This window comes from Ceratotherium simum, chromosome 6 (assembly GCF_057802395.1).
Source record: "Ceratotherium simum simum isolate JZ-2026a chromosome 6, ASM5780239v1, whole genome shotgun sequence".
Taxonomy (NCBI): domain Eukaryota; kingdom Metazoa; phylum Chordata; class Mammalia; order Perissodactyla; family Rhinocerotidae; genus Ceratotherium; species Ceratotherium simum.
Window position 1 is genome coordinate 55,980,942 of NC_141905.1, and position 16,196 is coordinate 55,997,137.

The 16,196-nt window shown below is 35.9% G+C and overlaps 1 protein-coding gene and 1 pseudogene across 1 annotated transcript in view; one reads left to right on the top strand and one right to left on the bottom strand.

Moving 5' to 3' along the window:
- Positions 1–4,176, bottom strand: part of LOC101403918 (cytochrome P450 2C19-like) — a 36,765-nt gene extending 32,589 nt beyond the window's left edge. The window contains exons 1-3 of the mRNA XM_004427868.2: positions 4,009–4,176; positions 2,617–2,779; positions 2,295–2,444 (exon numbers count right to left, since the gene is read on the bottom strand). Coding sequence (XP_004427925.1) covers positions 2,295–2,444; positions 2,617–2,779; positions 4,009–4,176 — 481 coding nt within the window. The remainder of the gene's footprint in view (positions 1–2,294; positions 2,445–2,616; positions 2,780–4,008) is intronic.
- The window catches only part of LOC106801494 (cytochrome P450 2C19-like), a 281,591-nt pseudogene that overhangs the window by 72,332 nt on the left and 193,063 nt on the right, over positions 1–16,196 (top strand).

Here is a 16,196-nt window from a genome sequence, read left to right on the forward strand (position 1 = left end):
AATTTTGGCATACGCTGTAACATGGATGAACCTTGAAGACATTGTGCTAAGTGAAATAAGCCGATCACAGAAGGACTAATAATGCATAATTCCATTTATATGAAGTGTCTAAAGTAGTCGGCCTCATAGAAACAGAAAGTAGAATGCCGATTGCCAGAGCCTGGGGGAAGAGGAAACAGAGAGTCACAGTTCAATGGGTATAGAGTATTAGTCATGTGAAATGAAAAGTTCTAGAGACCTGTTGTACACAGTGTGATTATAGTTAACAATATTGAACACAATTTTTTAAGAGAGTAGATTTCACATTATGTCTTTTTACTACAATTCTTTTAAAAGTATTGGGAAGAAATGGTAGGGCATGGAATATAAGGAAATATGTGTAGTTAGTGGCATCTATACCATGCTACTTGAAATGCTCCAAGGAGCTAAACTTTAAAACAACTTTTGTTTTAGCTAGATTGGGAGAGGGTAATTTGGGAAGCCTTGGGGATTTATTTGTGTGTATGGAATTCACAAATAAAAACTGATTTTCAATCTTTCCTTTCACTTCATATGGAAGAAAGAGTTAAAAAACAGAGTAGTTTGCAATCCAAGCTGAAAATCAAAATCATCGTGACAGGTACTTTACAGGTCATTACACCTGGCAGTGGGAGGTAAATAATTACTGTGCCATGAATTTGTTACCAAAATCCAATAAAGATGGAGCAAAATTTAGTAAACTGAAAACATAGCCAAATTCCACTAAGAGAAGACAGGGTAAGTAGTTATTGATAGTGGTTGAAATCTAGTTAAATAAGACATATTGTAGCTTGGTATTTGTGTATTTTGAAGAATAACAGTGTAGCACATATTTATTCAAAACATATAAATCAATAGAATGAGTATTGAATAACAAGAAATAATTAATGCTGACATTTTAAAAATAGTACTATCTTTACAGAGAAATCATAATTGATGAGAACTGCATGAACATGTGTGTAAGCACTTAAAACCATAGATGGCATATGAAAAGATGTTCAACATCACTAATCATTAGGGAAATGCAAGTCAAAACAACACTAAGATATCACCTCACACTCGTTAGAATGGCTATAATCACCAAGACAAAAAATAACAAATGTTGGAGAGGATGTGGAGAAACGGGAACCCTCATACACAGCTGGTGGGAATGCAAACTGGTGCAGCCTCTATGGAAAACAGTATGGAGATTCCTCAAAAAATTAAAAATAGAAATACCCTATGATCCAGCTATCCCACTACTGGGACTATATCCAACAATCCTGAATTCTACAATCCAAAGAGGTTTATGCACCCCTATGTTCATTGCAGCATTATTCACTATAGCCAAGAAGTGGAAGCAACCCAAGTGTCCCTCAACTGATGATTGGATCCAGAAGATGTGGTATAGATATACAATGGAATACTACTCAGCCATGAAAAAAGACAAAATCATCCCATTTGCAACAACATGGATAGACCTGGAGGGTATTTTCTTAAGTGAAATAAGCCAAAAAGAGAAAGACAAACATGATATGATCTCACTTGTATGTGGAATATAAACCAACACATGGACAGAGAAAACTGTATTGTGGTTACCAGGGGCAATGGGGGTTGGGGATGGGCACAAAGGGTGAAGGGAGACACGTATATGGTGATTGACAAACAAAAATGTACAACCAAAATTTCACAATGTTATAAACTATTAAGACATCAATTAAAAAAAAATCATAGATGGCATTATCATTGGCCAGAAATGTAGGCATGGACCCTGGAAGAAACAGTCAGATATGTCTGTGAGGCTGACCGTTTAAATATAGTCCAATTAAGTCAAAGTACTCATCACTTGTTTCACGCTCCATAAGAGTGTGATGAGGTCATTCCCACCAATTTCACTTGACAAGTGTTCCCTGATGAAATCCTCTGGAATAGGTCAACTACATTCACGCTATAGGAAAAACATTGTTCTCTAACTCTTTCAGAAAATGACTCAAAACTATTCTTATGATTTCTGATTTGAAGACAAACAAAGTTCAGGAAAGCCTAGGGTTAAATAACTGTTTATACCCACACTGTATGGACAATCATGGGTGTACACACCCAACAAGCACAGTATACACAACAATAGATACAGAAGCTCCCTTGATTCTCTACTTCAAATTCTTCCTCCTGCACATGTGGGCTGCTAGCCACTACCCACAATGAAAGATTTGGCCATCCCTGAAATGTTTCCAAGGACATCATTAGAAAGGAGAACAGCCTGTCAAGGTCAGAGTTACAGAGTATAGAATCACTACCATTGGTTTTTCTCAACTCCTCCACAAGGCAGCGGGCTTCCTCTTGAACTCGGTCCTCAATGCTCCTCTTCCCCATCCCGAAATTCCGCAGGGTCATGAGGGAGAAGCGCCGGATTTCCTTCCACCTCTTTCCATTGCTGAAAATGATTCCTACCGGGAGGGGAAACAGAAACTGAGAAGGAGGTCCTAGGTAAGTAAGAAGCAGCTGACACTTGGCAGCCTTGCAGCTGGGCCAAGCTCTGCTAAGGGGCTCTCCAAATTCCTGTTTTCCATCCTCCCCACCCCCATTACCAATGCAGAGCATGCACACCTGCACACCTACCAAGTCCTTTATTAGCTCTTTCAGCCGCTGGGAAACTGCCTCTTCCAGAAAACTCCTCCCCCAAATCAATCAGGGCTTCCTTCACTGCTTCATATCCATGCAGCACCACAGTGGGCTTCAAGCCCAAATACAGAGTGAACACAGGGCCATAGACTTTTGAGAGCTGGGAAAGGAGATGAAAATAATAGCAAAAGAAGTCACTATTTGATACCATATTGTGCCTAATTCAGAATGATATTATCATCCTATTTTTACATTTTTATTCTGCTACACACAGCGTAAAGTATTTCTGAATTTAATAGGTGTATATGAGGGTGATTTTTATAGCTGTCATTGATGAATGGCCTGCGATGTGCCAGGCAATGGCCTGAGTAATTGGTACCCAGATTACAATTAATCCTCATATCAGCAGCTTCAGTAGATTTATTTGCTCCACTTATGAATAATAAAACTGAGGTCAGAGAATTCCAATTCATTCCAACATCCCATGGCTACTATATTAAAGATCCAAATTTGAACCTCTTCTTATTTGACCTCTGATCCTTCAGCAATATATCAATCCTCAATGTTCACCTTTGGACCAATACCCAGCTGACTGCTTCAGGGTCACCTGTAGAGCTCTTCCCATGGGGATTCTGATTCAGTAGCCCCGCAATGAATACTAGAAATCTATATTTTGAGAAATTATTCAACTAATTCTAATGCCCAGCGCTGTTTGTGATCTACTGGTATGACTAACACAGAAAGAGAGTGAGCACCACAGAGGTAGTGCCAGGACAGGAAGCATCTCATGGAAGACCTATTTCTCCCACTATGAAGCATTCGTATGGTACAGACAGCAGCTTTATGCAGAATCCAGATGAATGCTGTTACTACCATTAGGCCCTGACTAATTACTTCTTTCATTCACTCATGCTGGTGCTGAACCCAGAGACATTTCCTTGACATCAGGCATGATTTGCTTCTTCAGAGAAGTTCAATTTTCACGGCTACTTGAACAAAGCACACAGCTTATATAGTAGATGACTTGAGGAATGAAATCTCTAATCACAAAACACTTCCCTTACCATTTACCTTTAGCTAGAAAATATAGAAAATGGCTACAAAGCAAAGAAGGTAAAAAACACTCCTGGCATTTTCCACTTTATTATTTTGATTCTACCATACAAAAACCTAAATGTTTCTCTATTCACAAAACTCATTATCTCATTCCACTATTTATGACAATGACAGACCAGAAAAGGCAAAAGAAATATCAAAATTTACAGGAAGTAACTTGATTTACAATGACCTTGTTTAATTGTGTGCCCCCAGGAATGTATTTTATTTTTAAAACTGGTGTTAATTTACTTTTCCTTTGCAAGTCACTCGAGGAACATAAAACATACTTACATTACTTAAGGATTTGCTGATGTTCTTAATATCTAACTGCAGGATATTTCCAATAATAGGGAGAGGAGTGGGGCCAGGCGGGAGCTTCCCTTTCCTGGAGCTCTGTTTCCAGAGGGAAAGGAGAAGGAAAGAGGAGAGACAGAGCACCAGGACCACAGCTGGATCCATTGATACCCTCTTTTCTTAAGTAGATGACTGTGAGCATGAAATCTAAAGCTTTTATAACACTCCATGTTAGTTCAACTTGTGACTCTTTTGCATACAAAGTGACACGTCAGCTAGATCAGCTCTAATCTCTTCTCAGTGGACTTTGGCCTACTGATAACGATAAAAATAAAATGTTCTTTAATCATGTTATCCTTTTCACCAATGCTCCACGATGGAAATTCTGGTTTAATTCGTTATTAGTGGGGCCCAGGTATTGGTAATTATTTTAAGAATACACCAGAGATGATTTCAATATGCAGCCAGATTTAAGAAAATACTGAAGTAAATTATTTGATCCAAAAATTACTCAACATTCTAGATTCTCAGATCGATGACCTGTTGGGAATTTATGACTTTGTATTGCATTGCAGTGTATTCTGTGGCTTGTATATGAAGAATAGCTAATCTTTAATGCTTCATCAAAGACTACCATATTAAAATGTATAAAGACATTTTGATCAATCATAAAGTGGATATACAATGGTGGTCCCATGTATCAGTACCATATAGCCTAGGTATGAGATAGGCTATAATATGTAGGTTTGTGTAAGTACTGTAGAAGAGGGAAAAAATTTGCCCTATACTTCTAGGTTTTCTCGTCTGGTCTAAGAATTAAATTGACATGACACAGAATAACAGGAGAAAAAAACCCAAAAGTTTAATAACATGTATAGATGGAAGATACCCAGGAAAACCAAGTACTTGCCAAAATAGCCAAAGCCCTCACCTTAAATACCACTCACATCTAAAGACAAAAAAAGATGTTGGAGGGTTGGGAGAGGCAGGGACTTCAAATGGAAGGAAGGAAATTCACAAGTAGATGAAAAGTAGCAAATGTTTGGAAAACAAGTGTTTTTTTGGCAAAACAGAAACAGAAGAACATATAGGAAAGCCCAGCAAACAGCCTTTTCTAGGTTCCTCCCTGTCTACCACCTAGTTCGTGTTATGCTGTGATAGCTCACTTCCTGAGACAGGTTTTTTAAATCTGAATTCTTTTAGGCAGTTGAGGGGAAGGTAACAAAAACTTTCTGAGTCTTTTGTTTCTTAAAAATAATCAGCCTAAAATAATCTTCATGTTACAGAGATACATTTTGGCGTGGCAAATTTTGTTCCCCTTCAGTATACTCCATGATATTTGCACAGCAATGAAATTACCTAACATAGCATTTTTCAGAACACATCCCTGTCATTAAGTGATGCATGACTGTACCATAATTCAATAGTTCAGGATTTACCATAATCAGTAACTTCAAAGTAAATATTGAGTTAATAATTGCAGCACTAGTTTATTCATTTGGTAGTTAAGAACATTTCGTTTTGTAACATTTGAACTTGTGTGATCTCAGGTATCAGCGAATCCTTTATCCAGGACAGAGAAGTAGTAATTGGGTGATGGCTCACATCCCTAGACTCTGAAAGAAGTGCACTAAAGTATGTTGGATAAAATAAGTTCCATGGCTCTTTTTAGAGCTACGATTATATTACTGGACAGATGGTGTGTCTGTGCTGTCCTTCTTTCTGGGAAGGCTCTTCCTTGGCCCTTTCTCTTTTCGCAGATGAAAGAATCATAGATATTTTAGAGGTAGAAGTCATTTCAGAGATCCACTTTATTTTTACAAATGAGGAATTGGTGACTCAATGAGGTCAAATGTCTCCAACACATTAATAAAGATTTTTTCTTAGAGTCCAGGTTTCCAATTTTCAGTTCAGTGATCTCACACTTTGAAGAGATTTCCTATCGCTGCCCAGATAGATGGCCAGGATGGCATCAGTGTGATGCCCTCCATAGTCACAGAGTGACGCAAACCTCTGCTTGGGTAGAATTGTGAATTAGAACTGTTTCTTTTTAAATAAGCCTTTTCATTGAAGCATAATACAAGAAAGAAAGTTGCACACTAAATGTACAGCCCAATGAATTATCACACGAACATATACTGGGTAACCAACACACAGGTCAAGAAAAAGAATTTGTCAGGACCCCAGAAGCCCCTTTATGTATCCCCTACATACTACCTCCACCCTTTCTTTAAATGTGTTCTGTATTATGCCATATTTGAGTTTTGCCTGTTTTTTTAAAAGGATATCATATATTTTAAATAAAATGAATCTTATATATGGGTTTTTTTAGTAGCTAGATTTAATATTAATATTTATGTCTCTGATATTATGAAGTTTATTGTTGTACAAATAGAAGTAGTTAAGTTATGCTTTCTGCACAGTGTTTTATAATTGTTCCACAATTTATTTTTTCAAATACAATGTGATGGTCATTTAGGGGCTGCTACGAACATTCTTATACATATCCTCAAGGTAGCCTATTGTATTGCATTTCTCTTCAGTACATACCCATGAGTGTAACTCCTGGCTATGTATGTTTTCAGTATTAGTAACCATTGCCAACAATTGTCCAAATGGTTGAACCAATTTACAATTTTACTGTGAGAGTGCCAGTTGTTTCACTTCTTTGCCAACGTTTAGTATAGCTCTTATTTTTTGATTGTAACTGTTTGATGAGTGTGTGATAATTTCTCATTGCAGTTTTAATTTGCATTTCCATGAAGATTAATGAAGCTGAGCACTTTTTCAGATGTCCACTGGCAATATCAATTCTTTTTTTGTCTAGAGCTTGTACAGCTTGTATAACCTTGCTGGCTCAAATATATAATTTATAAGTACATATATAATTTTTAACAATCACAAATTTATAGAAGAGTCAGAGGTACATACAAGGAATTTCTTTTACTTTAAACCATTTGAGAGTAAATTTCTGACTTTATGTTCCAAAGACCTGAAATATGTTATTGTAACCATGGGCATTGTAGGACCATTTCAACTGACCCAATCTTATAAACAGAGTAATTAAGACTGGATTTTTGGGAACTGAGTTCTCTTGACCAGTTCAGGCCAGTTGAGACCACCAACTCATCAACTGGGCCTATACAAATGCCTAACAAGTGACCTTTTAGACATCAAAGAGCTGAAAACTCCACCCTCAGACCATGCTAGCACCACCATTTTGTCAACATGCATCCTATGAAGAGCCATGAAGCTTGACTATGCCTGTGGAGATCATCAATTACCTCACTTCTTTTTACCTCCAGTCATCTGTCTCCACATTTCAGATTGCCCTGCCCTTCATCCAATAAATTTTGCCTCAATAATTTTGCATTCAATAAATTTTGCACTAAAGAGACAGATCTGAGAGCGTACATCACCTGTCTCCTTGCAGATTGATCCGGCAAATAAAGCTACTTTTCTTTTCCAAAAGACTGATGCCATAATAATTGACTCTTTATGTTCACAAGGTAGTGAGCACTTGCTCCATAACAATTTTGGCAGCCATGAAGGGATTAGGTCCTGTGACCACCCGCCTAAGGCTCTGAAACCCCTGGCAGTGTGTGTGGTATCTTTGTAGACCCTAAGCAGCTGCCTAGGCAGTTTTGTCTAGAGGCTCGGCTGATTGGATTCTCATTTCCCACCCTGGTTCTCCAGGCCCCTTGGTGTTCTTTTGTCTTTTGGGAGAAGAAATCCCTGAGTCAAGACATATGTTGCGTGAGTGACATAGTTAAAACAGGCATGCGCATAAATTGTCTAATAATCTCATCAGGATTGTGGGTTAGAGTCCCCACTGGGGATATTTTTACTGGCTTAGAGTCCCAAGGCTAGAATTGTGGGTTCAGGTCCCACTCCATGGGAGATAATTTAAAAAGGTAACAGCCACTGGGGCACTCAAAGGATTCAGTTAGAACTTCAAACTCTGGGGTAGGGTCCCAGAGGACCCTGGATTAGAGTCCCACAGTATTGGATTTCTGTGTCTGTTTATGTTTGTCAATGCCTGACTGTTTTATTTGTTAAAATTGTGTTTGAGGACTAAGTTTCACAGTGACCATAACAAACTATCTCTAGAAATTACCTTGTTTGTTATGGACAACTTGGAAAGTCCCCCTAAAATGGAAATAACTGTAAATAGCTGTCAAGATAAACTGGGATAATTTAAAATTATTATGCAATTTGGGCTCTCTTTGAACCTGAAAACTGAGGAACAAGGAAAATCTTTAATCTTTAAAGAGTCAAGTGCTCCAACTTCTGGCACAATTGCTCAAAACCTAAAAGTTCCAGAAGCTGTAAATATTTACAAAGAACTGCAAAATCTTACCAAGCTTGTTTTATGTCCTGAGGGCTTGGCTTGATAATCTTCAGGTTGGGGGGGGTCCCAAAAACACAAAAATCTGGGTTGCACTTCCTTTTGTGGCTAAGAGTCCTACCCAACTCCCATCAGCCTTAGGAGAATTACATTGGCCATTAGAAGGAATGTTCTGATTAGATAAGAATTTAAAAGTGCACTTAAAAGAAAAGGAATCTCCATACTGTTTTTCATAGAGGCTGCACCACTTTGCATTCCCACCAGCTGTGTATGAGGGTTCCTGTTTCTCCACATCCTCTCCAACACTTGTTTTTTGTCTTGGTGATTATGGCCATTCTAACAGGCATGAGGTGATATCTTAGTGTTGTTTTGATTTGGATTTCTGGTGATTAGTGATGTTGAACATCTTTTCATGTGCCTATTGACCATCTGTATATCTTCTTTGGAGAAGTGTCTGTTCATTTCCTCTGCCCATTTTTTTGATCGGGTTGTTTGTTTTTCTGTTGTTCAGTTGTGTGAGTTCTTTATATATTATGGAGATCAACCCCTTGTCAGATGTACGTTTTGCAAATATTCTCGCGCAGCTGGTGGGTTGTCTGTTCATCTTGATTCTGGTTTCGTTTGTCTTATAGAAGCTCTTTAATCTGATAAAGTCCCACTTGTAAACCAACACATGGACAGAGGAAACTGTATTGTGGTTACCAGGGGCAATGGGGGTGGGGGGTGGGCACAAGGGGTGAAGGGAGTCATATATATGGTGATGGACAAACAAAAATGTACAACCCAAAATTTCACAATGTTAAAAACTATTAAAACATCAATTTAAAAAAAGGCTTAAAAAAAAAGACTTCAAAATTCTAAAGTAACAAAATTCTAAAGTTTTGTTACAATAAACATAAAAAGTTATAAAAGGTACCTAAAAGAAAAGTCTATTAGGTCATGGCTTTACAGACACCCCTATAATCTACCTGTGAAGCAAGGTCCAATATGAGCCCTTCCAAAAGTTGACAAGACTCAGAGATTTTCTGGAAAACTTCTATTAAAGATTACTGGACTTGTTCAATACTACCAGGTATAATTACTGTTTTTTCTTGCTGAAACCTGACAAGATACTTGAAAGGATTTAGCAACTTAAAATCAGAAATTTGGCCAAACTGTAAGCTTATATTCAGAGCCTGATAGGAATATTTTTAGGCCTTCTTCCTTAAGTTAAAATAAAATGAAGCACCCAGAGAGAAAGAAGTAAATTAGAGATGATGTAGTTGGACAGGTAGATCACCTTATAATGTCATTTAAATTATGACCCAATTTCTGAGGAATTAAGAGCAACTGTCTCTAAAAGAATCTTTGCAAAACTGGAAATGCAGCTCTAGAGGCAGTTCAGATTCCACTTTTTCCTTTATCTCCAAAAGTTTGCAACCTCTCCAGGAACTGTTATCTAGCCCATCACCAATTCCTAAGAGTGAAGAAAGAAGGAAAAAAGAAACAAAGGAAAGAAAAATGACCATAAGAGCACCTTCACCCAAGACCTAGCACCCTGAGTGTCTTCTCTACAAATATTAGTAGAAAAAACTTCAAACAAAATTTGGACTTAATTATTCTTTAATAACTAATGAGCCTTATTTTAATGTACCTGATTCATAACAGTAATTTTAAAACAATAGGCGTGAAAGTCTCTGTGTATGTATGTTTATATATGTGTTATATATGTGTCATATTTTTACCTCCAGATGATATAATTTCTAAAAGATCTCTATTCAATTGGCTTAAAGTGAGCACTTACATAAACGTAATGGAAACTAACTCAAATGTTTTTCAAGCTAACATGATATAAAATAATCTTTGGTAAGTGAAACCTTATTTAAGTTTGTTGGTTTAATTGAAATGGACATGTCCTCAGAGTTATCAGCACTGGATATGATTCAGACATGCAGACTTTATTCTATGTTTATGGCAAATAAGCTCAGGTTATCTCTGTTACAAAACTGGTTAACAAAAATAATAACTTAGAATAACAGTTGATTTTGCCTAATGTCTCATGAAGTTTTGCAGGCAATCTAAATAATTGGGAACAAGTAAATTAAATAGAGTGAAAAAAATAAAAATTTGGGGTGAATTTTTAAACTATAATTATGTGTTATGGTGTATGTACCTGAAAAATCCTTCAAAACCTTTTGGTAACTTGAAACCTTAGAGTTTTGCTAAATCAATTTAAATGATAAAATTCATTGAGTAGGACATTTCCACATAAGAATAAAATATTAGACATTAATTATTAAATATAGGTTTATCTACTTTTGGATTCTTATTACAGAGAAACCAAAAGATGTGTGAGTCTATTAGTAAATATGTCTTGGATTATATTTAAAAAGTATACTATGAAGTAGCATGTTTCTAGAAATTATGAAAAGTATTTATAAACTTGCCAAGCCACAGAACTCTAATGTAAAAGACAGCTTATAATTGGTTGCTTCTTAGTTTTCACTAAAAATTAAGGCCTGTTAATTGTTAAGAATTATAATTATTATACGTGAGTAAATCTACTAAAAATTAATAGGGAAAACATCTTTGTATTCAAGTAAAGTAAGTTGTCTGTTTTCAGTAAAGAAGGTATAAATAATGGAAATATTTTTTTGTTTGTTTTGTTAAGAAAGATAAATTTGTCTTAAAGTACTAAAATGGAAGAAAGAAAGCATGGGACAAATTCTGAATGTAAAAAGAAAGTTATAGAACATCTGCGGAAAAGGAACCTTGAGAAAAAAGTTTTGTGCATGGTCAAGTTGGCTAAAATTAAAATGAATTGAATTAAGTAAATGAGGTTTAATGTCAAAAGTAAGGTGGTGCAAAATTAGAATTTGGTTTTCTCTCTCTTAAAAGGATAATTTTCTTGACTTTTAGTCTGCTCTTGAGAAGGAGATTGTAAAAAGTTTTTCTTTACCTCTGGGTAAGTATACCTAAAATACAGAAATTCTACGTTTTATCAAAATAATCTCCTATATTCTAAAAGGCTGAAATCTCTCTATTAAGAGAACTTGGATTTTTTTTGTTAACTGTTTAACTCTGTGTGTTTGCCTTTAACATCTGTTGTCATTTTAGTTAAATGGAAAACTAAGCATTGTGTCACAGTAAGCATTGTTTCCTATCTGACCAAATGTTTTAAAACCTTTCAATATTTTTGACAAACTTCTCCAAAATTCAGACTTTGAGAATTTCCAATGGGGCCCTGGGACTTCTTGAATAATTCATTCTCTCTTTCTATAAATATGGAGATATGAAACTAATTAGGCTTATTTGATATGTTAAATTACATGGGAATCATTGTCAAAAAAGTGATGGTAAACCTTCTTAGGTTATATTGTATGGGTGAATGTCATTAATATAAGTGTTTAACAAACTTAGATAACATTCCTAAAATTCTGATCTGTCCTGGTTGTCAGCCACAATTCTAGCTATTATCTTAAAGTGTTGTATGTCACAGAAATAGCCAAGTTTCTTTGTCAATTGCCACTTTTGAGTCTTCTGTCATTTGCAGACAGTTGTTATTTTACTCTGATGTTTTTGCAGATGTGTTTTCTTCTGCAGAGAGACTCCTGGAAAGGACTCTGACACTTGCTCTAGAATGTAGGTTTCTGATAAACTTTCAGATTATAAAACTGAGTTGGGTAATAAATTACCTAACTCTAGTGAGGAAGCTGATGGCATCATAAAACTGTTAACATTAAGATCAAGAATTGATTACATGGGACTGAATGAACTAATGAGGATGATTATAATTTTTATGACTTTCATTTGAAATATTGCTGATTTTTAATGTTTTGTTTTTCCAGATTTAAGGAAAACTTTTTGTCTTTTCTCTTAAGCTAACTATGATGTACAGCAGTTAGGTAAAATTTTACCTTTGTAAGCAAAATTCAGACGTTTATTTTTTCTCCTTACCTGAACCCTCCAGAATATGGAAACTCTTCATGAGGTATTCTTATTTTCATGGCAATATATTTATTTGCATAAGTTCAATAAGAATCTGATCTCCTTATAGCAAGACACAATTGGAAACATTGGTTACATTACCAAGGCTTTGCCTAGAATGTCATATTTGAGAGAAACATGCATAGACTCAGATATGATCAGACTTCTTTGAGGAACAAAGACTGACAGTATGGAATAAAGCCACTTGGAAATATTGGCCTGGTATCTTGCTTATAGGGTTCCTGGGAACCTTACCAGGTGAGTAAAGAAGGTCACTTCCCTGACAGGTGCAAAACCCTCAGGATATTTTGAGGAACCTCAAGAGAAGAGATGAATGCACACAAATCTATAGATATTGTGACAGAGTCTGAAGACAAGTCCTTGGCTTGGCCTGCTTTGAGAAGCCTTTGAATTCAACCTGATATTCCTTATAAAATGTTCCAGCAAAGCAGATTTAAAAGAGCCTATATGATCAATCGCTATTCTTGCTGTACTTATGTAAATAATTGGGCCAAGTTTATTGAAACTAGACTTATTTTGCAAACCAGTGAGTCTTAATTTGGCTATCTTTGATAAAAATGAGAGTTTTCTTAGAGAGAAAAATTATGTTTCAATAAAAACTAAAGTACACATTCATGGATATTAGAGTCTAGTTCTGTTAATTGTCTTTGAGGTTTTTGTTTTCTATCCATAAACTGGTCTGGATCACAAATTCTTCTAGTGTCCTGAAATATCTGGCTACAAATGTCCAAATTAACATTTTCATTTTTTTACATCATTGTCATTTGGAATCATTGAGAACTGAAAACCCCTTTTTTCCTGAAGCCATCAAAACTGAAGCTGGACAACTTGATAAAAATTTAGAGAGATTCAGATCAACAGACCCCATCTATTGCTGTTAAAGTCACTCATAAAGATACCTGAACACTTGATGACATTATCAGAGATATTTCAAACTGGAGGGGATGCTTCAACCCTGATATCTAGAAATATTCTTGACTGGCTGCCCTCTGGGCTCAGAAACTGTTTTATAATTTGTTCCAACCTTTAATTTTATTTTTATTTTTGTTTCTCTTGAAATGCTTCTTATTAAATACCTGGTTTCTTGCTTATACAATATAGGCCTAATTTTGGGATCCCACTTGCGTCACCATCTTGCTAAGAAACTGTTTCAATAATATGGAACAATCTACACCCCTTATCAGCAGGAAGAAGCTAGAGCAATTGTCACCCCATTTCCCTCAAGATTGAGAAATAAACAATAAAAAGGGGAGATTTGTAACCATGGGACCAGTTTAACTGACCCCATCTTATCAACAGAGTAATTATGAATGGATTTTCAGGAACTGAGACCCCCTTGTCTGATTCAGGCCAGTTGAGACCACCAACTTGTCAATCAAGCCTGTGCAAATGCCCAATAAGTGACCTTTCTGATGTCAAAGGGCTGAAAACTTCACCCTCAGATCATGCTAACACCAAGATTTTGTGAAAATGCATCCTTTGAAAAGCAATGAAGTTTGACTATACTTGCACACATCATCAATTATTTCACTTCTTCTTACTTCTAATCATCTATCTCCACACTTCAGACCACCCAGACATTCATCCCATAAATTTTGCCCCAAGCACTGCACCAGGGAGACATATCTGAAAGCATATGCCTGCTGTCTCCTTGCAGATTGATTTCACAAATAAAGCTAATTTTATTTTCCCAAATGCTGATGCTGTAACAATTGGCACTTTATGCACAGTGGGTGGCAAGCCCTTGCTCCATAAGGTATTTTCTAAATGTGTATTTTCTAAATACAAGGTTATTCTTCTACATAACTATAATACAACTATCAAAATCAGAAAATTAATACCAATATATGAGAACCATCTAAACCTCGTTTTGATTTATATTTCACCAATAAATCCCCATGGCATCTTTTTTGTCCAGTTCAGACACCAGTGCAGGTCACATGTTACAACACATTCTTATATCCATTTTGTCAAATTTAGTCTGGAACAATTTTTCATTCTTTCCTTGAATTCCCTGACCCTGCTTTTTTTTAAGAGTGTAGACAAGATGTTTGTATAAAGTTCCTGAAATTGAGTTTGTCTATATTACTTCATGATTTGATTCAGGTTATGTATCTCTAGCATAAATATCATAGAATGATGATTCTTCTTCCTGTTGCATCCTGTTAGGTGACAATTTCAATCTGTCTTATTGCAGATGATGTTTACTTTGATTACTTGATTAAGACGGTGACTGGTAGTCTCTGACACTGTAAAGATATTCTTTTCACCTTTGTAATTAGGAAGCATTTGGGGTATATCTTTTGAAATAGGTAAATATCCACACCTCATAAAGTTTTTCATTTGTTCATTATTTACTTATATCAGAATGGAAGCATGTATTCAATTGTAGTTAATGAGTTATAATCCATTTGTATTATTATTTGTTTTGAAGCTCCAATTATCTACTCGTGATTGGATTCTTTGTCCTATTGACACACACCCATCAATCTTTGAGCAATTCCTTGATTTCTGGCACAATGAGAAGCCACACTATGCAGCGTGCCCTGAAAACACTCAGAAGATGATATTGATTTGACGGGTATCAACACATCCTCTTACTAACCCACCACAAGAGGGAATTTACTGACAGAATATCCAGTTGTACTCCATTGGCCTTCAGCTGAAAGGAGGGGCCATATGGAAGTGAGAGGTCAGCAAAGTTCCAGGAGACTCTCCATCCTGGGCTCAGCCACTCCTCAAGTTTGCTTTGCTTCTCTGGCACTCCTTTTCCTCGAAGAGCCACATCCTCTTATCAGTTTTTGCTCCTAAAATGACCTGCAAAGAGTAACTTCTGTGTTCTCAAGAGAGCATTCAAGCCATGAAAGGACATGAAGGTAACTTAAATTCTTACTGCTAAGTGAAAGAATCTAATCTTCAATGTCTACATACTCTATAATTCCAACTATGTGATACTCCGGGTAAGTCAAAACTTTGGAGAAAGTAAAGAGACTAATGGCTGCCAGGGGTTAGAGAGGAAAGGATGGAGGGATGAATAGGTGGAGCACAGAGGATTTTTAGGGCAATGAAACTATTCTGTATAATGTCATATTGGTAGGTACATGCACCTATGCATTTGGAAAAATCATTAAGCTATATAACAAAGAGTGAACCCTAATGTAAACTATGGGCTTTAGTTAATAATAATTTATCAATATTGGCTCAGCAATTTTACCAATGGATCACATCAAAGCAAGATATTAATAAAAAAGGAAACTGTGGGCAGACAGGAGTATTTGGAAGTTCCCTAGACTTTCAGCTTGTTTTTTTATGTAAATCTGAAACTGCTTTAATAATAGTCCAGAAAATTAAAAAATAATAACTCTTGCAAATTAAATAACATCAGATATGGACAACAGAACACTCAGCATAAAGATATAATATAACTTTGACAAAATATATTATTCATACTTATATATATGATGTAAAGTAGAATAGAGAAGGTAAGAAATTTAGAAGACCATGCAGAAGTTACAACACATGAATAATAAAAATTCCAGATATGGAGATAAAAGGAAACAGAAAAGAAGTAATCATCCCACAAAAACATTCAAGGAAATTTCTTTTAATTAGAAGACATGAGTTTCCAGATTGAAGGGGCTCAGCATGATGAATGAAGCATTTCAAGTGAAATTTTTTAAGACCAAGTAGAGAGAGAAGATATTTTAGGATTTCAAAAGAAAAAATAGGCTTCATTCAAAGGATCAAGTTCCAGGAGGGAATGCAACTTCTTATAAGCAACAAAGCAAACCATAATTCATTAAAGAAGTATCTTAAACATTCAAAGAAAATTATTTACAATCTAGAAACC